This window comes from Syngnathus scovelli, chromosome 19 (genome assembly GCF_024217435.2).
Source record: "Syngnathus scovelli strain Florida chromosome 19, RoL_Ssco_1.2, whole genome shotgun sequence".
In the NCBI taxonomy this organism is placed as follows: domain Eukaryota; kingdom Metazoa; phylum Chordata; class Actinopteri; order Syngnathiformes; family Syngnathidae; genus Syngnathus; species Syngnathus scovelli.
This window is the reverse complement of record NC_090865.1, coordinates 3,105,546-3,128,822: the sequence shown is the minus strand read 5'-3', so window position 1 is coordinate 3,128,822 and position 23,277 is coordinate 3,105,546. Positions and strand designations below refer to the sequence as shown.

Sequence of the window (23,277 nt, the reverse complement as noted above, 5' to 3'; positions counted from 1 at the left end):
TTTTTGTATCAATAAATGACCTTGGGCAGTGAAACCGGGCCACTTAGCTAAAATGTACTAATGAAAATCATGCCAGAGCACTTGACCTCTTATATCGCATACAAATCATTCAATTGTAACGTAAAAAGCAGTGACAGAAAAAAAAGGGGGATTTTTCTGAATGTTAACAAAATATTTTCATCTCAAAAACAAATGAACTACAAAGTGTTTTTCATTATTTGTATGATATAAACCATTTACCCTGCTAATAAAAAAAGTCCAGTTCCTTATGAGGGTCAAAGAACTTTCGCATTGTTATTTTAAATTGCGTAAGTAACAATCGTAACTTATTAACACAGGGCACAATTTGGTTTAACCCAATCTGACCTTTAGAAAAGTAAGGTGGATTTAAAAAGTCTACACGGCCATTGTTGACTGTTCATGACCTCCAATAATAACCTGCACTTTCTACTTCGCTTTGTTCATGACCCCATTTTCTTGCGGCGTACACGTTCAGAAAAGAATGATCTGAATGTGAGCCAAGAGTCTGGAACACAAAAGAAGATTCTCCCTTGTGGTTGTGAGGAGTGAGGATCATTCACTGAGTGGAGCACCCTCAGGCAAGCTGACAACGTACGCAGCCATGCATCAAGGCAAGTCAAAGAAACTGGAGGGCGTTTGTTTTTCACAAGCTCTTAGGATTCTCCGGAGAGATATTTGAGTTGATCTAAGAAATCAAGTGATCATATGACGTCAAGAGATTTACATTCTGATATCTTTTGCAGTTTGAAAAAATAAGTCATTATTGAATGAATCGGTTGTGCTCACTCCCACAACGGCGCACACCTCCACCAATTTCGGTATTTTGCAAACGCACGCAGGTTGAAAGTGGCGATTTTGCGAAACAAGCTGACTTCTTCACGAAAATTATTTGCACAGTCATGCGGTTCAAAACAGGCCAAGCTCTTGCAGCGTCTGCACCTGCAGCTCAAAGCCCGACCCCCACCCTTTACTTTCTCATTTCTGGCTATTACATAATTTTCAAACCAGGAAAGCTGACAAAATTCATCAGCTTCAAAATGTCACACTTTGAGCAAAAGAAAATCATTTAAATGCCATTGCTGTTGAAGAACATCCAAACTAGCATAGCATTGGCTAACCCCTCAGCTAATACTATAATCCAAAATTCTGTGAAAAGATCTTTTGGGCGGATTTATTAGCCTTCTGTATGAGCTGTGTGTCGAGGATGCATGACTGCATTTGTTCTTAATTCCTACAGTGTACTCATGTGCACATTATTCCCAGAACTGCCCCCCCTACACACACACACACACACACACACACACACGCAAGTGCTTCCATGAGGTAAAGATTAGTTGTGTAACTTTTCAGGTCCTAACCCGCCCGACGACACACGCTGATGAGATATTTAAACTCTCACACACACAGAGGATGATCTTGAGTGTACATTTTGATCCCTTAGCCTTATACAATAAGCTTTTATTAAGATTAAGCAGATGGCGATGTTATATATGAGGGGCGGTTTCACGTAAGACTAACGATTGACGACTTTTTGATCTGACGCAATGTGAGTCATTAACTTTTTTAGGCCTGGGGAGGATTTCTGTGAAATACATGGTGGCTATTTTAGTACAATACATTTTCCATCCTGCTCTGTCAATGGGGGTAAACTTGCCGGACGCGTTACAATAGTCCACTCGAATTGTGCGTACTCATTACGGTCACAAAGGAAGTGAACCCATTTTTACGATTGAGTTCAACTTTCTTTCGTTCGTCTCCTCCCTCACTAGATTTCCGCATCAGCTTCCGTGTTATTGGTCCAAGATAAACATCACGTTATTTTTACATCACCATCACCAGCGTTCTGCTTTTTGGTCATAGTCATTAAAAAAAAAAAAAAATCTTTATAGTAAAAGTCAGCTGTCAAAACGTCATAGGGACAACAATGGCCGACTTTGACGGAGGCCCACCTAACGGATCTAAATCCAGCATGAGTGGTGGCGGCTAATCAGGTTAAAGATAGCTAAGACTCGGTGACCTACTGTACAGACAACGTGAACTCAATCCCTCATCTCTACTCACCTGCCAACAAAGACAAAGGCTTTGTCCTCCCTCAACATTCAGTGGCCTTGAGGAACACAAAAGGGGGCTAGACAGGAAACAGAGAGGAGACACGTGAATACATACAGAAATTATCGTTGAAGTATTTTCACTGGGTATTTTGTTTCAGGCCGAGAGGAAGGAAGGAAGTCATTTGGTTTTCATGATCTGATTAGCATTGTTGACGTTTGAAAATATTTCATTTGCAGTGGTAGCGATGGAAAATACAGATAAATAATACTTCATGACTAAAGAACAGAATTTAATGTCCACATGGCAAGAAATGACTGACCGGTTGACCTTTTTTTTTTTTTCAAATAATTTGCTTGTTTGTCATAGATAATTGGAGAAGAAGCGCACTAATCATGTCAACAACCGCCTTTCCGACATGTCCTTACTTGCATCCTGCAGCAATCATCTTGCCACACTCGATCATTTACTCTAAAGACACCTCCGAGGGATTGAAGATATTGGATGCTGATGAGCGGAGAGCATTAAAAGTTGCAACTGTGGCCAATTAAAAAGCTCAAAGTCTATTCCCTGCTTTTCCTCCTGTGGCTTTTCCTTGTCATGGAGACTAGTTAGTAATTTCCCTGCGGGACTCCTACACTCGTGGGAGCCGTAAACAGACACCTGCTTTTTTTTGTTTTCTTTCAGGGTGGAGGATTTTGGTTGAGCAAGAGGTGCGTCACAGATCTTCGGTGTCAGTGACACGATTGTCTAAGGAAAGTTGTTTGCCTTTAAATCGACCACTTTCTAATCCACTGCGGGTATTGAAAGGAAGAGAGAGATACAGAAGGGAGGTGTACGTGGATGCGGGCTGCGGTCGCATATCTGGATCTGGATGCTGTGCTGCACACAAATTTCCTGCCACTGATATTTTACAAAAAAAAAAAGAGATGAAGACTGGCAAGAAATCCATCATAGGTAAGGCGGTACCTTTGATTTGCTGTCTGGGTAATTGGATTGGATGCTTCCATGGAACAAACGCACGTGATCGTGCAGCTTGAGATGTGCGACTTGTTTATTTAATTTTTTTTGCCAAGTCACTGTCCGGTTTATTTTGCCTTGTCATCTTATTTTATACACAAGGACTTAAAAATGTGATATTGATGATGCTAGCATTATTTTAGTGATGATGTCATCATTTGTAAACAACCATTTATGCGATGGATGAGGGAGTTTGCCTCGCAACAAGTGGCCGACGTAGTTGGAAGCCATTTTTGTTGTTTGGAGATAGACATCCAAAATTTTGTTGTCTTGTTAATGAGTGGTCAATTTTTTTTTTTGGGAGAAGCTGTGTTTTTTTTTTTTGTTGGTTTAGCCACATTTGTTATCAGACTTTGCTTTCTCAAAGTGATGCCACTCACGTCTGATCAAATCAACCAAACAAGATAAAGCATTTTCCACATTGTCTCCATGGAAATGGACACAGTTATCTCCTGCTCTGGAATTCAAAAGGGGAAACAAACACAGTGTGATTCCAGTCACGGTCCCAGGAGATAATTGTAACTGGACTGAGCTGGATTTCCCGAATATGCGAGACTAATAGAAAAGAAAAACACAAGCGAGCTGGTGCTGGTGGGGAGATTTTAAGCAGGCGAACATCTCTGTCGTGACTGCGTGGGCGTGAAAACGGAGGCGCGTGATGGTTCCTGCACCGTGCAAACAGACTGCTGGTATTAACTGACCATGTTAGTAGTCATTAGCCAGCAGTCGGGTTTGCCTGCTTGCGTGACTCATTCCGCTACCTTCTGCCGTCTTATAAACACTGGGGGAATTAATACGCCAACATGGTAATCTTCTCATCGAGAAGTGATAGTGGAGCATCACGCTTCAGTCACAAGACGGAACAGGAAGGTTTTTGCGAAAGTGCCATGTGACTATTGACAAGCACAGAGGAGACATAAAAAGATGCTTCTCTCAAAGTATTACAATAGGGAAATGGAAAATGTTATTTTGAATGTAAACTAAAAACCGGCGCCTTTCCAGATGGAAATTTGAAACTGTTCAACCCCCAAATGTTTTCACAGTAAATTGGCTTCATTCTAATATTGACCTAGTACACAACCTTATTGGATTAGCAAACAAAACAAATAACAGCTAGCACATAAGGCTTGGCTAAAACACCCGGTTAATTGGTTTGTTTTTTTCCAGCTCTGTTGCCTAACACTAATTCATCACACTTATTGCAGGAAAGAGAGTTTCCATTCCTTTTCTTTGTTCAATTTACTGGCATGGTGTATTGTGTTGCGGCTGCCATGACGCTGCATTGGCACCCTGCTGCCGACATTACAAGTCAGTGTCTCATCGTCGTCATCAATGGACGACATTCCATGTGAATAATTAAAAGGAATGAGGCGAGAAAGACCAGAAGAGAATCGATGTCACGATATCCCCATCTGACGTAAATCTTTGTGTAAACAGAGACGAGTGTTTGCGCTGGTAGATTGTCTTTCGGCACTACTGCAGCTGTAAGTGCGTTTAGTTTTTTTTTTTTTTTTTTAAAGGTCAGAATGAGCACTTGACTTCCGCTTTCCATGACACAAGTACTATTGGCTTCATGCCGTTTATGAATGCATGGGTGTCACTTGCAAAATGGAAAAAAAGAAAACCACAAGGGATTCTCCATTGGCAGATGAATGCTCACACCTCCAAAAAACAGAATGACTCACTGGCTAGTTTGCTAGTAGGCAGATATGCCATCTCAAGCTCAGATGGCGATTTGCATAACGGCACACTTATGTAACTTACAAGGTTAGTGGACCACATCCACAACAGATGGACCCATCGTTGCCGGCCGGGGGGGCTTAGAAGAGCAATGGCGTCATGTCTCATTTCTCTGAATTTAAATCAATCCGCTTGCCTGGTAAAGTCACCTTGACCTCGTGGTTGAGGAAAAGGGAGATGCGAAAGGAGATGCATCAATAAAAATATTAACTGCGTGTTGCTATTTGGGTTGAATACAAATGGACCTTAAGAATTTCCAGTGCTTCTCCACAGGCACATATTCAGATTTTTTTTTTTTTTCTGCACTATGGCAGCCTCCAATTGGCAGAAATGAGGAGGAAGAAATCCTCACACTCCCACATCTTCCTCCTCCTCTGCAGTGAACTCGTCATTAGCCACCAAGCAAAGATGCAGTGGAATCCCGTGACGTCACGCCCCGACCGGTTGTCAAGGCGACGGTCGTGACGTGAGTGGGCGTCACCAGCTGTACCACGTGTTTTATATAAATACAGTGGCCGTCCCGAGTCGGCATTTGCCAAGTTCGAGCCGAGCGCGTTCGCTTTAATTCTGCGTGCGTAATTGGAACGAAGCAAGTTGGTGCCATTTGATTTTGAGATTATCACAGAGGAAATATTATTTTGGCTATCAACATGGCTGTGACTGAAGCGGGATGCGACCTCACGTACTGCAAAATGAGGGGGATTGTTGCTGTTCTCACCGGTAAGCGACCAAAATATTATCATCACGCCGCGTCATATATTTTTATTTAACCTATTTTTATTCAATTGTGAGTTTTCTTCCGGTTTCTTCAATACTCGGCATAGTTCTTGTCCTACTTGGTTGGATGACGACGTGTTCTTAATTGCGCTTTGGTATTTTACGCGCAATTACGCGTCGCACCCATCAAACGAATACATTTTAAATAACGTACAATTGTAGTTTCTCGAGTGAATTAAGACTTTTTTGGGGATGGAAAATATTTTGTTGGCTGCCACCGATGACTAAATGAGTGACCCAAGAGGTTGCGTAACGAATAAACCCGCAGCAGTATTAAGAGTTCCAATGGCGCAAATCTGTCCTATAAAGGGATTTTTGGAACTCGCGCACAAGGGATTATTGCACTTATTCCTTCTCCATTTTCACAGGAATAAAAGCTCTTTTGTTCACTCTTAAGTATGTCCTCTGTCTATTGTCCACACGCTCACCTTGCCAGAGCATTGCAAAATCGAAGTCTACCTTTATAAAGACCAATCAGAAAATACTATCACAATTTGGGCAGCATTTTCAATATACATCTTATTATGTGTACCTCATGAGATGTTTTAACGTCATGCTTCCTTTGTTTCCTCTTTCCAGCTTTCATCAAGGAGAGAAAAATGGGATTGAATGATTTCATCCAGAAGTTGGTGTCCACCCCTCATATCTGTCAACAGTGAGTAAACAATATGATTTGCATACAAATGAAAATTAGACCCAAGGAGCATTTTGTAGTTATTTCTTACCCCATTTAGATCACTGGCCAATCTAATCTGCCACCCTAGAACATTTTGTGAAAGCCTTAATCTGGCTCCAAGAAGCCAGGGTAAGAATAGGCCTTTTATGGTGAGCCTATAACAATCCGCGCCACTGCTTAATCACCTGTACACGGTGTCCGCAAACCTATAATCAAATTAAAACATAATGTTAATTAAATTAGTGGGTTTGGCCATTAGATTGGGGTCTGGTATTGTGTAAAAAAATCAAAAGATCTGTATCTACAAAGGGCAACTAGCTGCGTCTTTGCAGACCTGCCTCGTCATGGGTCAGACACTTAAGCTTTTGCTCAGACGGTTTAACGCCGAGGCACCTGTTGTAAACTTGACCCGTCTAACTGTTCATTCACTCGACAGCTAGTGCACTCTAATGTCAAAAATGCTCTTTAAATGCATCATTGTAATGTTGAAAAGGAGAAAATAAAATGATCCCTTTTTTTTTTTCTAGCGTCGAGGTCAACAACTTCCTGAAGATTGATGAGAATCAGAATGAAGAGGTTGAACGTGAGCTTGCTGAAAGAAGGGTAAGCAAAAATACTCGCTGTCTCATACATTTTTTTTCCTTGTGCACACTATTAACGTTTATTCATTCCTTTCTTTAAGGAGTTCCAAATTTCACAAAGTTCACTCGCTGAGGACACTCAGTAAGTACTTGATTTTTAGAATTAAGATTGCTAAAATTAAAATTCTCTGCAAAAATCCTAATCCTGTAACTCGCTTCTGTAGGATCAAACCCTGCGATTTCGACTACCTCAAGATTATCGGCAGAGGCAGTTTTGGAAAGGTAATTTTTATTTATGAAGCCTTTTTCTTAGATTTTTTCCCCTTGACGCTAACGTGCATTTGCTCTGATCCAGGTTCTGCTAGCACGACACAAGGAGTCCACCAAATATTATGCTGTCAAAGTGCTCCAGAAAAAAGTTATCCTGAAGAAGAAAGAGGTACCGTTTCTACATTTTCAAAGGTCTTGTATATCAATATATATTTTGTTTTAATCATGCTTTTTTTTTTTTTTACTGTTTCCAGCAAAAGCATATCATGGCTGAACGTAGCGTTCTCATGAAGAACATCAAGCATCCCTTCCTCGTGGGGCTACATTACTCCTTCCAGACTACTGACAAGCTTTACTTTGTACTTGACTACGTTAACGGCGGAGAGGTACGCCTCATCTGATCTCGACATAAATCACAGATGTTTGTTTTTGAAGTTAACATCTTTTGTCCTTTCAGCTCTTCTACCATCTTCAGAGAGAAAGAGTCTTTTTGGAACCCCGGGCCAGATTTTACACTGCAGAAATTGCAAGTGCACTGGGCTACCTCCACTCACTGCATATTGTGTACAGGTAATGATTAAAAAACAGTCAACAGCGCCCTCTTGTGGACAACTGTAAGAAAGCATTTTTTTCACTTTTCTCTTTCTCATTTTTCCTCACAGGGACCTCAAGCCCGAGAACATCCTGATAGACTCCCAAGGCCACATTGTCCTCACGGACTTCGGTCTCTGCAAGGAAGGTCTTGAACCCAACGGCACAACAACAACTTTCTGCGGGACGCCAGAGGTACAATCCAAGTCCCTATATTATGCTCCATCAACCAATGTGACAAATGAAATAACTTTTGCATTTAATCTTCATAGTATTTGGCTCCTGAGGTTCTCCAGAAGCAGGCCTATGACCGCACAGTTGACTGGTGGTGTTTGGGATCTGTACTCTACGAAATGCTTTATGGACTTGTAAGTTGAAAGAAGCACATTATAACTCCTTTCTCATCCATGATTAAACTAAACATGTCATCCTAACTTTTTTTTGCAGCCTCCATTCTACAGCCGCAACACAGCTGAGATGTACAACAACATCTTGCACAAGGCTCCTATACTCAAACCCAATGTGTCCAACTCGGGAAGAGAGCTGCTCGAGGGGCTCCTGCAGAAGGATCGTACCAAGAGGCTGGGGGTTAAGGATGATTTTGTAAGTAGGCAAAACTAAATTTATTACAATTGCTGTAAAGACACGTGGAATAATTTATAGATTTTTCTCTCTCTAGCTTGAACTGAAGTACCATTCCTTCTTCTCACCTATCAACTGGGATGACCTGATGGCCAAGAAGATCACGCCACCCTTTATTCCCTCTGTGGTAGGTTCAACTAAACATTGTAGTAGGACTCGATATAAATAATTGTTACGAATTCTGCTTATTGGGATTCATATCACCTGAAAAAAAGAATAGAGTGCAATACCTGACTACAACCACTAGAGGCGCTGTTTTTGTTTTGGTTAAAAACACCAATTTCTAAACATGACATTTCCTACTTGCTTTTGCAGAGTGGCCCCACAGACCTGCGCCACTTTGACCCCGAGTTCACCCACCTGCCTGTGTCCTCCTCCCTGTGCAATGACACCTTCAGCGTGACCGGCAGTATCAAAGAAGCAGCGGGGGCATTCCCAGGATTTTCCTACGGGCCTCCAGCAGACCATTTCTTTTTGTGAATGCCAGTATCGTTCTGAAACGACAAGCTCTGGATTGAGTTTTGTTTCTGACAGCGGGACCTCGCGTGTCTACAAGGAACGTACTGAGGGTCAAACTCGTTTTACATGACTCGTGTACTGAGATGGACTTCCATAATCAATGGCCCAAAGCTTCTGCCTCTAGCATCGAAAGCAAACTAAGTGTGCCAAGTACTGTTCCGCTACAGGACCACACAGCTCCTGATGTGACGATGAGAAGTGCCTGATGTTTAAAAAGCAATCGGGACGGCTCCTGCAAGAGTCAACTACGATTCCACTCGACCTTTGACAGGGGCACACGAGCCGTCCGAGGTGCTGCCTTCATTCCACGATTGCATAAACTTTATGTTGGAACTGAAATCATCAAAGTCCATTATGCAATTTGATTTCATGTTAATGCACATGTAGAAACATGGGTCAAGAAAAATATCATATCTTTGGACCAAATTTAACAAGAATGAAATCTCCTATTCTATAGATGTACATTTTCAAATTCTATTTATATTTAAACACACACACACACTTTGTAAAATGTGTACGTTAACATTTCCCAGTGTGTACTGTGTATCTAGATATTTATCCATAGATTTAATGAAAACTATATTTATTGAACAACTATATATATATATGTTATGCCATATATTATTTGATCTGGAATATGTGATTCCACCAGCAATAACCGGTCTCAACAATACATATATCAATCATTGTTGGCATAAACGCTCCAAACTATATTAAAGATGTCTTTGTATATATACTGTGTGCATCACGTAGAGAGAAACTGTGAATGTTTTGTGCCTGTCCAAGGCGGCCTGATCCACGTATACTGTGTGTACAGAACATATCTTTTTTTTCCATTACCTGTTGTTCCCTGCAGTAGAAATCTTGATTTATTTAAGTGCTTCATTAACTAGGAACAATAAGATGGAGCAGACTTTGGCATTAGCCACAAGCCTTCTGCTTAATAGGGTTCTTAAAGTGCAATAAAATCCCATTGGCTTTGATGGAGGATTTATCGACGGATCTTACAACAGAATGGGAATAGTAATGTATGAAGTTGGGTTATGTTGTTGAAAATGGATGATTTATTGCCCGTGCATTTTAGATGCATGTAAGAGGTGTATTTTAAAGCCTGCTGAAAAATATACTGCACAGTTCCACATCATTTCTTCCATATTTGGAAGTTGTAATTTTGTATTTCAGTGTGTATTTATTTTTCCTGCTATTGTTACCGTACCATGAAAGTAATTTACATGATCTACTTAAATATTGAAATGTCAAATTCCAAATAAAATCTCTTACCTGAACACCAATGTTGTCGTTGTCATATTTATTCATCAATTTTCTTTTGCCTACAAGCACAAACATACACATACTTAGTGGTACAATTTTCCAAAGTTTATTTATATACAACAAATACAATATTTATTAAGTTGTACCTGTTAATGACAACATAATCATCGTTATTACATACCAGTGAATGTAGTAATAAACAATTCTTTGCTCTGCAACTGGATTGCAATTAAACTGTGATCAAATAAGAGAAAATTAAAATAAATATGTGCTTTGGTTTTATAAAGGTTGGGAAACAATGCAGGAGTGAGTAAACATTTCCTCACCTGTCGACAAGGTACCTGGGGACGCGAAACATGTGAATCGACAATGTGCGCATGCGCATCTTGCGCAGCAACGCCAACTTCCTGCAAAATAGTGCTCCGTTTCAAAGACAAAGCTTTACACTTTGGATTCAATTGGAGATTCATAAATGTTACCGTTGTGACTTCTCACCTTAAATGGTAAGACTGGTTTACTGATTGCAGTGCCAATATAATGCGTTGTTTTTATACCCAATCGGCTTGACGAATTTTGCTGCGGCAGCAGGACTGGGATGCTTTGCACGCTGCCATTTCGGTATCCGCTCCTATGGCGGCCGAACCCGACTAATGTCTGGAGCAGAAAACTTTTATGCCCGTGCAAAACTCATCATCTCATTGCCAGTCTAAGGATCGTATCGCTCATTAACTAATATGGACAATTAATGTAAAATGTAAATAAGAATGCTTTCGGTTTTGCTATTTGTAAAACTTTACTAAGCGCGTGAGTGAATCGCTAACAACGTACGTAGCTTAACGCGCTTTAAATATGAGCCATTCGAGCTGATCATAACATTCGATCATTTGTAAACAAACTGATCGTGGCCTTATGTTGTTATTGCCTACCCTTAAATCGACGTTAAAGAGGGAGCGTTTCAGGAATTAGTCTGGTGCCGTTTCACCTTCAGAGACTTCTCTCATCTCGGCTGGGTTATTTGCTGGTTCGTGCTAATGACGATTAAATGCTCCTTGATTTGCCAAATGCAAAGCGATGATGGAGAGATGGGTGGTGCAGATGTGGTCCGAACTAAATTGGGTCATAACGCGATAAAAGCATTTTTTTTTTTGCAGTATTGCTTATGCAGAGGTTCAAAAAACGTGTGGAATAACACTAACACGGCATAAATGTGACATCAGATAAATAAACTTTTGTTGTTGTTTTGTTTCATTAAGACTAATGCATGCATACGGTGTTACATTGTTATTAGCTGGTAATAACACTTCTATATGTCATATCACATAAAAATCTTCCCCATGACAAACACTGACTGTTGAACATAATTACTGCAAATATTTGTCTAAAAATTAATTATTGAATACAAAATAAAAAGAGAATTATCGAGCGTATCACACAAACTAATTTATTGCATGCATAAAGAGCATTTTCATGTTAATTATTAATTTACTGGAAATAATGTTCCTGTAGTTTTTTAACCCAATAATTAAGTACAGGTCAGCATAAGATTTGTTTCATGCGGCTAGAAAAGTATACAGTCTTAGCATCTCAAAAGCTCAAAAGTGTGTCAATAAATTCGGTGGCCGCCTGTTCTTTCCCAGGTGTTGAGTTCGCGTGTATAAATCTTGTATAAGCTGACAGATGCTTCCCATCGGACAGTGGCACACTTTTGATTTGCCTCACGCGTTGGTGTGGTGTTGAATTTGCCGTCTGACCTATTTTCATCTTCTGTGTCCACATTATGTCAGATACACGTTCCACGTCGCCTACTTTGACGGGGAAAGGCCGGTTAAGCGAGCCGAGCGATGAAACAAGGTTAGATCTTATCCCCCGGGGGCATCATTTGCACCGGCAGCGTCCACCTGAGCGAGAATGTTTTCGTTTTACGCGAGTTAGGTCACATGTAAGGCGGCACGCTTCCCTAATCCCACGCTAAGCACGAGCGTGGCGGGCAGTCACACCTGCCTCACCTGTAGGTCCCGTGCAGGATAGGTGACCCAGACGCCCCACTTCCTGGGCTCCTCGTCGGGGGGTGGTGCATCCATGTGTGTTTACTTATCAAGGGGAGGGGAGAGTTTTGTATTGGGCAAAAACTACATAAGGCGTCACTTCAATCCACATTTTCAATGGTCTCTTCGACCCTTTGTTGAAGCAGGGTCCGCACAGAACTCCCGAGTCCAGAGACTAGGCTGTGACGGCGCGCTATCTTGTCGGGTCGCTCTGCCGCTAAAATGGATGACTCGCAGGAGCTGCCGGTAAGTGTGCCCGCGTTAATGACTAATGATTTAAAATTGGGCCGTCCTGCACTGACTCTTTCCCATCATTTCGCCACAAACTGTTCTTTGGAGCTACATTTGTTAGCTTCTTGTTTCTGAAAGCATCTTGTGAGCTTTTTCGTGCCAGAATGAGATATAATGCCTTCTTTTGGGGTACAGGCAAAGAAAGCCAAGCTTGAAGTAGACAATGGACTGGAAAAAGAGCAAAGTAATAATAATTTGGGAGAAGATGGAAGCCCTGGCGCTGTGCTAGCTCCGTCGGAGCAGGGAAGCTCTTACTCTGCCCTGTCCATCTCCCAACTCGGTACACGTGAGTAAAAAATATGGAGAACGATGTGAATGGACGCAAGAATAACTGCTGAGTAAGGATGTTTCTGATTGCAGGAGATCGGGCGACTGAAGGAGATATCGGAGCGGCACCGCAGTTGAACTCGTACGCACACTCCGGTATGAACGATATCACTTACTGATCGGAGCAGAATGCGAGTCAAACCGATGCTTGTGTTGTGTTTACAGCCACAGACGCAACAGCCGGGTCCGAATACACCCAGCAGGTCTATGAAGGAAGCAAGTGAGTACACAGCATTAAAAACTTCTTGTCAGTATTTTACAGTAATTGCATTTTTTTTTTTTTTTAGCTCTGTGGTGACATCATACCCCAGCCCGGTGGCCTTCCCTCCGCTGGCCCAGTCTGCCGTGTATTCAGCTTTTCCGCAGACAGGCCAAACGTATGGCCTCCCGCCCTTCGGTTAGCCCATTTTGTCCTTCCTTTCTACCGATCTGCTCACTAAAAACACGCCATCACCTCGCTTTAGTCGCCGCACTCTGCTTCTGCACTGTGGAATCGATTTGCTTTTGGGTTTTTCCCCCCCCCGCTCCAAAAAAACCCCCACCAAAGCCACAGCTTGACGGGAGGAATTGTTTTTTTGCCTTTCAAAAAACTCCTCGCCGTCTCCAATAACCCTCTTGCTGCTTCTTTCCTTCTTTGCTTTTCCTATCTGTTCGTCTTTAGGTGCTATGTGGCCAGGCATAAAAACAGAGACAGGTCTGCCAGAGGCGCCCTCTGGTGGCCAGCCTGGGTTTCTCAGCTTCAGCACCACATATACCTCAAGCCAGCCAAGTCAGCTGCACTACTCATACCCCAGCCAAGGCAAGCTGCAGCATCACTTGCTCAGGACAATGCTGTCCCACTCTTGAGGAGAGCATTCTCCTGTGCTCAGACGGCCATGTGACTTCCTCTTTCCTGTCGCCTTGACTGACACACATGTACGTTCCTCTCAAGGCTCAAGTTTCACAACATCCAGTGTGTACTCCAACATCCCATCAGCTACAGCTGCAACCACAGCAGCCACCACGGTAGCTCTCCAAGTAGGTCATGGATTATTTTTATTTTTTTTAATGTCAGCATTCTAGATCAATTTCTCTGTTGGGACTTCCTCAGGAATTTAGCGGTTACAACTCGCTGGGACAGAGCCAGTTCTCGCAGTATTACAGCCTGCCTTCCAGTTACGTGCCCGCGGGCCTACCCAACAGTGACGACCACGGAGCCGCCGTGGGAGGGGCTGTGTACTCGGCCGTGAAGTCCAAAGAAGCCGCCTCGGCCGCATTACCTCCCAGAGGTACGTTTTGCTACCCTCTCATCTCGACTTCGACTTTACACCACCGTCTTTCTCGAAGATGCGTCCCCGCCGGAGAATCTCCCAGCGGGGGCGGCCCTGCCCACCAGCGTGTCACATCCTGCTGGAGCCAGAGACCAAGATGAGGTGGGACGTAGGAACTCGATGGGAAAAGCTAAAGGGAAGGCCAAAAAGTGTGACAGCTCTCCACCTACTGAAAATGACCTGGAGGTAATCATGCTAGTCAAAGTCACTGTTTTAAGATGACAGCAATGTCAATAATTACCTTTTTTTTTTTAGCGTATCTTTCTGTGGGATTTGGATGAGACCATTATTATATTCCACTCACTGCTCACAGGCTCCTTTGCGCAAAAGTTTGGCAAGGTATGGCGATGTAAATAATTAATAAAAATAGCCAAGATGTCTTCTGTATTTTGATTTTTTTTTTTGCCCTACAACATTAGGACCCAGCAAGCATGCTGAATTTGGGCTTGCAGATGGAGGAGTTTATTTTTGAGTTGGCCGACAACCATCTGTTCTTCAACGACTTAGAGGTAACGTCACAATTTCAAATCACCGAACCATGCAACTAACCCAATATGATTTTTAGAATACAATTTAAAACAATGAGTTCTGCTTTCAGGACTGCGACCAAGTCCACGTTGAGGATGTCGCCTCGGACGACAACGGGCAAGACTTAAGGTGCTTTTCGTCGAACCATGCCAAATTATTTTTATTAGGATGGATTTTTGACTCGTCCCCTGTTTCTTAGTAATTACAATTTCCTGGCGGACGGATTTAACGGCCCCAGCGGCGGAGGAGCGGCAGGAGCCGCTACCGGCGTCCAGGGAGGTGTGGAGTGGATGCGTAAACTGGCCTTTCGCTACCGCCGCCTAAAAGAGATTTACAACAGCTACAAGGGAAATGTGGGAGGTGAGCTAGCGCAAGATCCCCCCCCGATATTTACTCAGGAAATTCCAGTTTTAATTCCATACATAATATTTTTAAAAATGCTCACAATTGATTGCAATTCTGTTTGTGGTCAGCAGAGGGCTACCTATTTCTTTTACCGTTGCAAATAAAGTCAGACTTTGGACATCAAACATGTTTCAGTTCAGATAAATAGAAAGTGTTTGTTTTTCCACTGTTTGCTTACGCCAAAATTTAAATTTAGAAACTACACAGAGATGATGATTAAAACAATAATATGACTAATAATAATTTAAATAATGCTGCTTCTGCTCTCCTGCAGGCCTGCTAAGTCCAGTGAAAAGGGAGCTGCTTTTACGGCTTCAGTCTGATATCGAAAATGTGACCGACTCCTGGCTCAGCACAGCGCTCAAGTCTCTACTCCTCATTCAGGCCAGGTCTGCTTTAATTGATCTCCCTCAAAAAAAAAAAGTTAGTTGTAAATAATAGTTTGTTCCACCAACAGGGGGAAGTGTGTTAACGTCTTGGTCACCACAACTCAGCTGGTACCAGCGCTGGCTAAAGTGCTGCTCTACGGCCTGGGAGATGTTTTCCCCATAGAGAACATCTACAGCGCCACAAAAATAGGTACAGCTAATACAGGCCACGTTGTCAATGACCATAGTACTGTCGATCAATTTTGAATTTTTGCTTGCAGGTAAAGAAAGTTGCTTCGAGAGGATCGTCTCTCGCTTCGGGAAGAAAGTCACTTATGTTGTCATAGGCGACGGGCGCGATGAAGAGTTTGCAGCAAAACAGGTAATTTTTTCCAGTGATAAGTGGAAATCAGAAAAAGTCAGTGCCGTCCAAGCTCAACTTAATATTTTTGTCGCCCTATATAGCACAACATGCCTTTTTGGCGGATCTCCGCTCACGGCGACCTGGTCTCCCTGCACCAAGCGCTGGAACTGGACTTCTTGTAAACGGCATTCAAGGAGAAAACTCCAGCAGCCAGTTATTTTTTGTGGACGGACACAGATCAAGAATCCTCTGCGCCTCCCAACGCTGCGTATTTACAGACAGCTGTGGGCTCGCTGACAGATGATCAATATGGACTGAGGTGGAGCCAACTGTTAGGAACGGACTCGGCGTCCATTCGGCTGCTTTTAATGTCCTTGTGGCCAGCACTCCCTATTCTTTGGCAGCTAACCTCGCCACAGTTAAAAAAAAAAAAAACAATTGTATTCATTCGGACGTCTCCCTCCTTGATTTCAAATTACTAAATAGCCTTTGCTTCATGTGTGTGGTGTTTGCATTCAAAATGTTTCATCCGACATTTATTTATATGCACTCGTTTTGTTTGCACTCAGTTTGACAAGTATGGTGAACCCCTGCTAGAAAAAAAAAATGGAATTGCCCCCCCCCCCTCTGAATGAATTACAATTGCTTTAAATTGCCACAAAAGCACTATTTGCATTAATGAAACTAAACCTTAGTTATTTGACACAAAGATGGCGGAAAAGCACTATTTATTTTTTTTCTTTTTACCTCTCAACTACTTCAACATAATAATACCGAATTGCGACTATACAGGGGTTCACTGTTATTGATCATCTGTTTGCTCATTAGTTTTTATCTCCAACTGCAACATTTGAAATATAAGAAGGAAGCCTCACACATTTCTATACAATCAATTCATATTAGTAACAAAAATTTCGAGCCTGTAAAAATGGTGCATCTTCAGATGAGCTGAAATTTCATTCACTTTTTGAGAGGGGGGAGAAAAAAAATATTTTCCCGCATTTACAACAATGATAAAATATTCTGCATAGCACAAGCTCAAGTGTCCTTCAAGAGTGTTCAGATATGGAACTTAAATTCAAGGATTGGTTGACATTAATGTTTAAACAAGTAGATAAGAATGTGACCCTTGTAAATAATTATCTAAGTCATATTTTGGGATTCCCCTCGGATGATTACTGATTTGATCCCCCCCCCCCACACACACACACACAATTATTGTCAGCAGTGGTTCATTCATGCAATTAAATGTCAAACCAAATATTTACCAAAAAAGAAATGAGAGTAATGTTGCTTTGTTTGAAAATATGCTTTATATTGGAGAATACAATGCATCGTCATTCAATCGGTACAAAGCAGATCAAAGGTGGATGTGCAATACATTTTTCTATTGCGCGTTAGTTTGACACTAAAAGGGGGGGCAACTTTGTCCGCACGACACGACTGAACAATTCTGAGCCTGAAGGTTTTCGTCTTTACTCACTCGCAGCTTTTGGATCGTTAAGAATGTGGATTTTGAGTGTTTTCTTCATTTTGTTTTGCATATTTATATTGTGCCTTTAACCATCTGTATGCATAATCTCAAAGGGAAATGTGTACGTTTTTGTTAAGTCCTCCTAACTATGTATTGTTAAATGTTAAAGTGCTCTTTTTTTGGGGGGGAAAATTTGTCCTTTTGTTTTAAATGTACTCGAGAGAAAATCTCGACTCCTGTGTGTGTGCTCTGTATTACTGTTAAATAGATTTAATTACATTTATTGGTTGTTGTGACATCTTGGCTTGGAGACAATCAATACTATGTATTACCGGCTCGAAACGACAATGCGGTAAACAAATTGAACAAAATATTTGTATTTTTGTTCACTTTATGTACAATTGACAAAACGGCTCTACTATTTCTGATATATGACAATTCTGTGATAAAACTGCATGTCTGTTTTAAATCAGAAAACCTTTATTGTCATTCTACACAATACAATGAAAAAGTAAACAATGTTGAAGGTTCAATGTTATTCAAAGCTTTTTTTTTTTTTTTTTTTTTTTAAATCATCTCATTCAAGGGGAACTTTTAGACCCCCGTAGCTATCTAGGACCTCAACAGATATCTGTAAAGATTTTCTGTTTATCTGATAGTCAATACAATACATTGTAAATACCCTGAGTATTGTCTTGAAATATTTTCACGGCTTGTATTTGTTGGCATTACATAAATAAATACATTTGAATTACGTTAGAAATTCAATTAAAAATATAAATAGTTATTTTAATAAACTAGTGGATGTTTTAGGCAAGAATAAAATTAATATTGTTCATATGGCGACACTGTTTGTGATTATAATGATTGTCATAACCAAGGTAGTTAAGTTCTGTAAACATTTTGCTTCTTGTGATTGTCTGCAAAACGTTGAGTACAGATCCTTTCCAAAAAAAAAAAAAAAAAGTGCTGACTATGAAGGTAGTAATAGATCCTCCTCGTTGGAAATGGAGAACTAGTTTCTTGTGATGTTCATGCACATGTCATGAGTAGAAATTCTCCGCCAGTTTCCTCATTCTTTTATTGGTTAGTCTGACATCGACTCGTGACACGATGCCGTCCACTTCATCATCACTGGCGGCGCTCCGGTCGCAGATCTGCACATCAAATATGACTTCCTTCTCTGGAGTGCTCGTGACATCTCCTTTCAGCGTCTTTTTTGTGACGTTTGGATGAAAGCGCTTGTAATAGAGTATTTTGACTATTAGTCCAAAGATGTAAAGTACGACCACACTGCTGGCAATGATGCAAGCATACATGAAGGAGATTTCAAAATGGGGTTGTGTGTATATTCTCCAGCACCACAAGCCGCACATGAGGGAAGTATCGAGCAGGATGAAGCTATGATACACCGTCGTCTTGAATCTAGTCTTCTCATCCACCACGTTGAACCAGTTGAAATACAAAATAAGGCCCGCGGTGGCCTGGTAGAGCCACTCCCCACATGGGCTGTCCATGAACTTTGGTTTGGAGTACCACACGCAGAGGAAGAGGATCATCCAGATGCAAATGAAGTGGGTGAAGATGAAGCAGGGCAAGACGGACGCAAAGAAGGCAATGGCGGCCAGCCGGGAGAAGATGAGAAGTAGGTTCCAGATAAAGTAGATGACAAACGAGGAAATGCGTTGCTTTTCTTTTTCGGGCAGGAAGGAACGGAGGGCGCGGTGGTACATGGAGAAGCTGCAGGCGATGGCTGAAGCCGAGATCGAGGCCTTCAACACTGAGGACGACATTAGACATGCTACAATGTGGCGGTTCGCTAGTCACGAATTTCTGAAAGGCCCGGAGTTTCTCACAATATGGCAGGTTGCAAAATGGAGACAGACAGTCCTCAAATGGGCATTATAATATAGAAATGAACAATATACTGTCTTTTACTGCCCCCTGGTGGTCAAGATATTATTCACCCCATTCCATTACTGTATGCTTTCTATTTAATCATTTTCTTGCTTCATTAAAATACAAATTACAAAAATGCCATAAAACAATTCAAGTTTCTCTTAAAAAAAAAACATTTTAAGAGAAACTTGGATTGTTTCATGCCATTTTTATTCATATTAATGGTTAATTTTGGATAGAAAGTGCATTTTTATATCTAACAACAATCCTTTAGGCACATTTTGGTGTCAAGAAACTATGCACGAGTGAGACAAGGAGTTTCATTTGCTCAAACTTTAGCTTTGTCTGACAGAACAGGTCTCTCGTGACTATAACATTAGAAGTGGTACCTGTCCAAGGATCCACATGTCCCCTCTGCAGCATGATGGTAAGACTGAGGACCACTTGAGGTGCACTCTCTGAAAAAGCCTCAAAGAGTCGAAGCATGCTGAGGTCGTGAGTCAGGTACACCGCAGAGTCCGAGTTTAGGTTTTTTGTAATGCACCTGCACAGTGTGAGCTCAACAAGACCAGCATGTCTGGAAAAAGGAAAATATGGAGACTCAAAAATCCACTTTTTTTAAAAAAGTTAATTTATATTGATTAAAAATAAATGTCTTTCATATTAGTTCGTTGTTCATTTGCACCCTGATTCAAAACTCGAACTTCAGAACGGAGCCAGACGTGCGAAGAGGAGTATTACATAACTCCAAGATACTGAAACACACCTTCCAGAAAATATAGCGGCGGTAAAGACAATTGCTGTAAATCTCAATTTTTACTTTCTTGCAAATCGAACATAGACTTCAAATCAAGCGGCCCAAGTCACAAACAAATCCCGTCGAAATCCAAATTTACGAACCTGAAGTAGACTCCAAGCTGCAAAAAGTGCAGGACTTTCAATTGCCTCGGACTGAGACACCTTTCAATCGTTGACATCCTCTCAAAGTCATCATAAGAATACCAAAGCCAGCTGTAGATTTGTACAAGGACCGACGAGCCCAGAAGGACGAAGATCAACACCCCGAGATAGACGTATTCTTCTTCCTGGTACAGAGATACCACAGCCCAGATGTCTAGCCCAATGTCCACCAAATGTAAAGCCAGGCTCACGTAATTGAGGACACAAAGAAATTTCGAGAACTTGAAGACACTCATGGTTCCACTGAGACTGCAACACTACAACTGACTTATTCGAAGTCACGTCACTTAACAGAATTCCGTTGGACACGCCCCCTAAATAAAAACCCTGCCCTCAAGAACTATTAAAGGAATACGATAAGAAAAAAAAATCTGACATTCTTTAGCTTTCATTCACAAAATTCACTATAATGGGTTTAACTTATTGCTCCATCTATTGTTTGCTAGTATTGATTGATTGATCAATGGCTTACCAAGAGCTCTTCCGGTAAACATGACTCAGAAGAAGCTTCACACGTAATGGTTGCAGATAATAAAACAGGAAAGAAACGTGTGGCTGGAAACCCCGGATATGAATACACGCAATGATACTATTCATTAATAAAAAAATAATCAAGTTGAATAAAGTTTTTTTTTTGCAAAATTCCTTGAACATTTTAATCCACATCTTAACTGTCACTATTGTCTGAGTTCTTATAAATACTTACATGGTAAAGCAATTCTCCACCCTTGTCGACAAGTAGGAAAAAAAGTTAAATTCAATAGAAAAATGATCTTATAAAATGTCCTTCCTGTAATTCACTTCAGTACATATATGACATGATAAAGATGTTGTGACTGTAAACAGTTTGACCTTAATGTATGGGTTCCACGACAGGAATGAATTATTTATACAAATCTGCCATATTGCCAACTTCATATGGCTATAATAACAAAAATATGATTGGACATTTTATTACACCTGCACAATTGACAGAACTGTATCCAAAAACAACAGTGGTCAGTTTTAATTGACACTGTATGAGAGGTATTCATTAAAAATCTTTCATTTGCACTTTGCAGTCTGGTAAACACGTCAATCTTTCTACTGACTGGAGTAAAAGAGTGCCGCATTGTGTGCCATTCTTTTGTTGAGCAGCTGGGAGGACTCTGCAGCCTCCTGGATGGGAAACTCTCTGAAGGACACTTGTGAATCAGGCAAGTCATCAGGCAGTCCGGGTTCCCTAAGTGGGGGCCTCCACAATTTAGGGTGGAAGCAGCAGTAGTAGATGCATTTAAAAAGCAGTCCTAGCAGGTAGGTAAGAGGTAGAGTGATGAGAAGGGCCATTGCGTATGATTGGGAGGTCACAGGGTCTCGGTAGCACCACCAAGTGGCGAGCAGGATTCCTCCGTCGGCGGTGATGAAGGTATGGTAGATGATACTTCGGCTTCGAGTCCGACCCTCGGCTACGTTAAACCAGCTGAAGTACCAAATGAGCCCCACCGTGGCCCGGTAGAGCCATTCCCCCCCGACGCTGTCCATAAAGTTGGTCCTCTGTCGCCAAGCCCATATGACAAAGCTAGACCAAACGATGAGGAAGTGGGCGGCAATGTAGGCTGGCAGGACAGAAGCGAAGAGGGCGAGAGCAGCGACACGAGGGGAAATGAGCAGCAGGTTCCACAGGAAGTAGACCAAGGAGGAGCCCCAGCCCTGCTTGGCCTTGTCTGGCAGGAAGGAGCGCAGGCAGCGGTGGTAGTCCACCACCATCCAGGCGATGGACGTGGTTGACGCCACAATGCTGACGACTGCAAACACATCATCAGTCACAACACATTTGTGATTAAGGGTCCATCAGGGAAGAACTCACACTGGACGGTCCTGGCTTTGTTGGTGCGCAGCACCACATAGATCATGAGCGTGAGCTGCGGAGCGCTCTCGCAGAACGTCTCGATGAGCCGCAGCATGCTGAGGTCGTGGGTCAGGTAGACGGCGTACTCGGAGCCTTCTTCTTTACGCCACCATACCCGGAAGCCTTGCCTGATAGCTGAGATGTGCCTACAGTACATGATGGGAATGCGTGACAAAATATTTGTTCATTCACGCAGGAGACCTCAACATCTCAGCAAAGCAAAATAAGTATGGAATGTGACAGGATGTTGCACAGTTATTATCTGTCGCCGCCACACCTGAACTTGACATTTATGGTCACGACACTTGTCAAATGTAATCATATGCTTGCATGTTGTGACGCATAGCGAGACAATTTTTGTGTTGGTAGGAAAATGTTGGAATCACAACAATGTGATGCTACGTGCAACCTGTTGTACATCAAATGCATGACTGCTTGAAATGAATGATGATCAGATTAAAATAATAGATATTACGTGTACCTGCATAGGAAACCCAGTTGCAGCACATGCAACAGACAGGTGAGCTTGACTCTGTCCACAAACAGAACCGCTTCGGCTCCGATTTCACTTCGGAAGCCAGGCAATTGGCGGTCATATTTCAACCAGAACCAGCTAAACATTTGGACCAAGGAGGACGACACGATCATGAGGGCGACCAGTGCCCCGAACCACAAAAAGTCACCATGGCAGTAAAACTCGATGGCCACCCACAAGTCGGAGCCCCAGTCCACTAAAAAAGTACACACGCCGATGATAGAAAAAACGAAATCAATCCAGGAATATTTTGAAAAAGTCTCGCGCTCCATAATAACTTAGTCCGATTTAGCCGGCTAGTTGCGCTGTTAGCTAACATTCGGCTGGCGACGCGTCCCGTTATTTGTCTCCAAATGAGACCTCACTTTACTTTCAATGGACCACCACATTTCATCAAGTCTTACAAGCAGACATCAAAGTGTTATTATTCCGCCACCCTGCCAAGCACAACGTTATTATCACGCAAAAGTTCTACAACTTCTACTCAAGAGATTATTTTGAAAAACAATCCCCTCGGGGTTAAAGGTAGACCCGCCCAAAACTGGCATAACGGGCTCAACATCCGGCAATGAAAGGGTGTTTTTGTGACTTTTAACTATTTCAATATGACAGGTTTGTTTAAATAGTTAAAGTAAAATAAATTATGAGTAATAGTTTAACATGTACCTAAGTTTGAAAAAAAAAAATCAAAGTGTTTGAACAGTACTGCGTCTTCCCACAAGACG

The 23,277-nt window shown here is 41.9% G+C and overlaps 4 protein-coding genes and 1 long non-coding RNA gene across 11 annotated transcripts; 2 read left to right on the top strand and 3 right to left on the bottom strand.

Annotated features, from left to right (window-relative positions):
- Positions 1-2,543: 2,543 nt before the first annotated feature.
- si:ch211-195b13.1 (STKc_SGK domain-containing protein) lies at positions 2,544-10,172 on the top strand. 2 transcript variants are annotated; one of them, XM_049751669.2, is made up of 13 exons: positions 2,544-3,027; positions 6,187-6,262; positions 6,811-6,886; positions 6,966-7,006; positions 7,089-7,146; positions 7,220-7,303; positions 7,389-7,520; positions 7,592-7,704; positions 7,797-7,920; positions 7,998-8,093; positions 8,173-8,328; positions 8,405-8,494; positions 8,683-10,172. In XM_049751669.2, the coding sequence occupies exons 1-13, from the start codon at positions 3,000-3,002 to the stop codon at positions 8,845-8,847; spliced, it is 1,239 nt and encodes a 412-aa protein (XP_049607626.1). In that variant the 5' UTR covers positions 2,544-2,999; the 3' UTR covers positions 8,848-10,172. The 2 variants fall into 2 exon arrangements, with proteins under 2 accessions (XP_049607626.1, XP_049607625.1); XM_049751668.2 differs by lacking the exon at positions 2,544-3,027 and adding an exon at positions 4,461-5,550.
- LOC125987358 (uncharacterized) lies at positions 9,974-10,528 on the bottom strand. The gene is made up of 2 exons (XR_007487998.2): positions 10,340-10,528; positions 9,974-10,217 (listed from the first exon to the last, which is right to left on the bottom strand). It is a non-coding gene; the product is annotated as an uncharacterized lncRNA (long non-coding RNA).
- A 6-nt stretch (positions 10,529-10,534) lies between these two features.
- On the top strand, positions 10,535-18,024 carry eya3 (EYA transcriptional coactivator and phosphatase 3). Of its 6 annotated transcripts, none has more exons than XM_068649077.1 (19): positions 10,552-10,661; positions 11,943-12,009; positions 12,350-12,449; positions 12,630-12,774; positions 12,855-12,917; positions 12,987-13,041; positions 13,109-13,218; positions 13,483-13,620; positions 13,753-13,838; positions 13,912-14,089; positions 14,148-14,317; positions 14,387-14,470; positions 14,551-14,640; positions 14,730-14,788; positions 14,859-15,019; positions 15,339-15,453; positions 15,522-15,643; positions 15,714-15,814; positions 15,898-18,024. In XM_068649077.1, exons 3-19 carry the CDS (start codon positions 12,426-12,428, stop codon positions 15,976-15,978), a joined length of 1,782 nt encoding a protein of 593 aa, XP_068505178.1. In that variant the 5' UTR covers positions 10,552-10,661; positions 11,943-12,009; positions 12,350-12,425; the 3' UTR covers positions 15,979-18,024. The 6 variants fall into 6 exon arrangements, with proteins under 6 accessions (XP_049607619.1, XP_068505178.1, XP_049607620.1 ...); XM_049751663.2 differs by having other exon boundaries at positions 12,630-12,780; XM_049751664.2 differs by having other exon boundaries at positions 12,347-12,449; positions 12,630-12,780.
- LOC125987352 (XK-related protein 8) lies at positions 17,457-20,429 on the bottom strand. Its single transcript, XM_049751670.2, has 3 exons — positions 20,070-20,429; positions 19,559-19,746; positions 17,457-19,050 (listed from the first exon to the last, which is right to left on the bottom strand). Exons 1-3 carry the CDS (start codon positions 20,363-20,365, stop codon positions 18,314-18,316), a joined length of 1,221 nt encoding a protein of 406 aa, XP_049607627.1. The 5' UTR covers positions 20,366-20,429; the 3' UTR covers positions 17,457-18,313.
- Positions 20,430-20,721: 292 nt separating this feature from the next.
- xkr8.3 (XK related 8, tandem duplicate 3) lies at positions 20,722-23,125 on the bottom strand. Its single transcript, XM_049751671.2, has 3 exons — positions 22,499-23,125; positions 21,976-22,163; positions 20,722-21,913 (listed from the first exon to the last, which is right to left on the bottom strand). The coding sequence occupies exons 1-3, from the start codon at positions 22,822-22,824 to the stop codon at positions 21,213-21,215; spliced, it is 1,215 nt and encodes a 404-aa protein (XP_049607628.1). The 5' UTR covers positions 22,825-23,125; the 3' UTR covers positions 20,722-21,212.
- Positions 23,126-23,277: the final 152 nt, after the last annotated feature.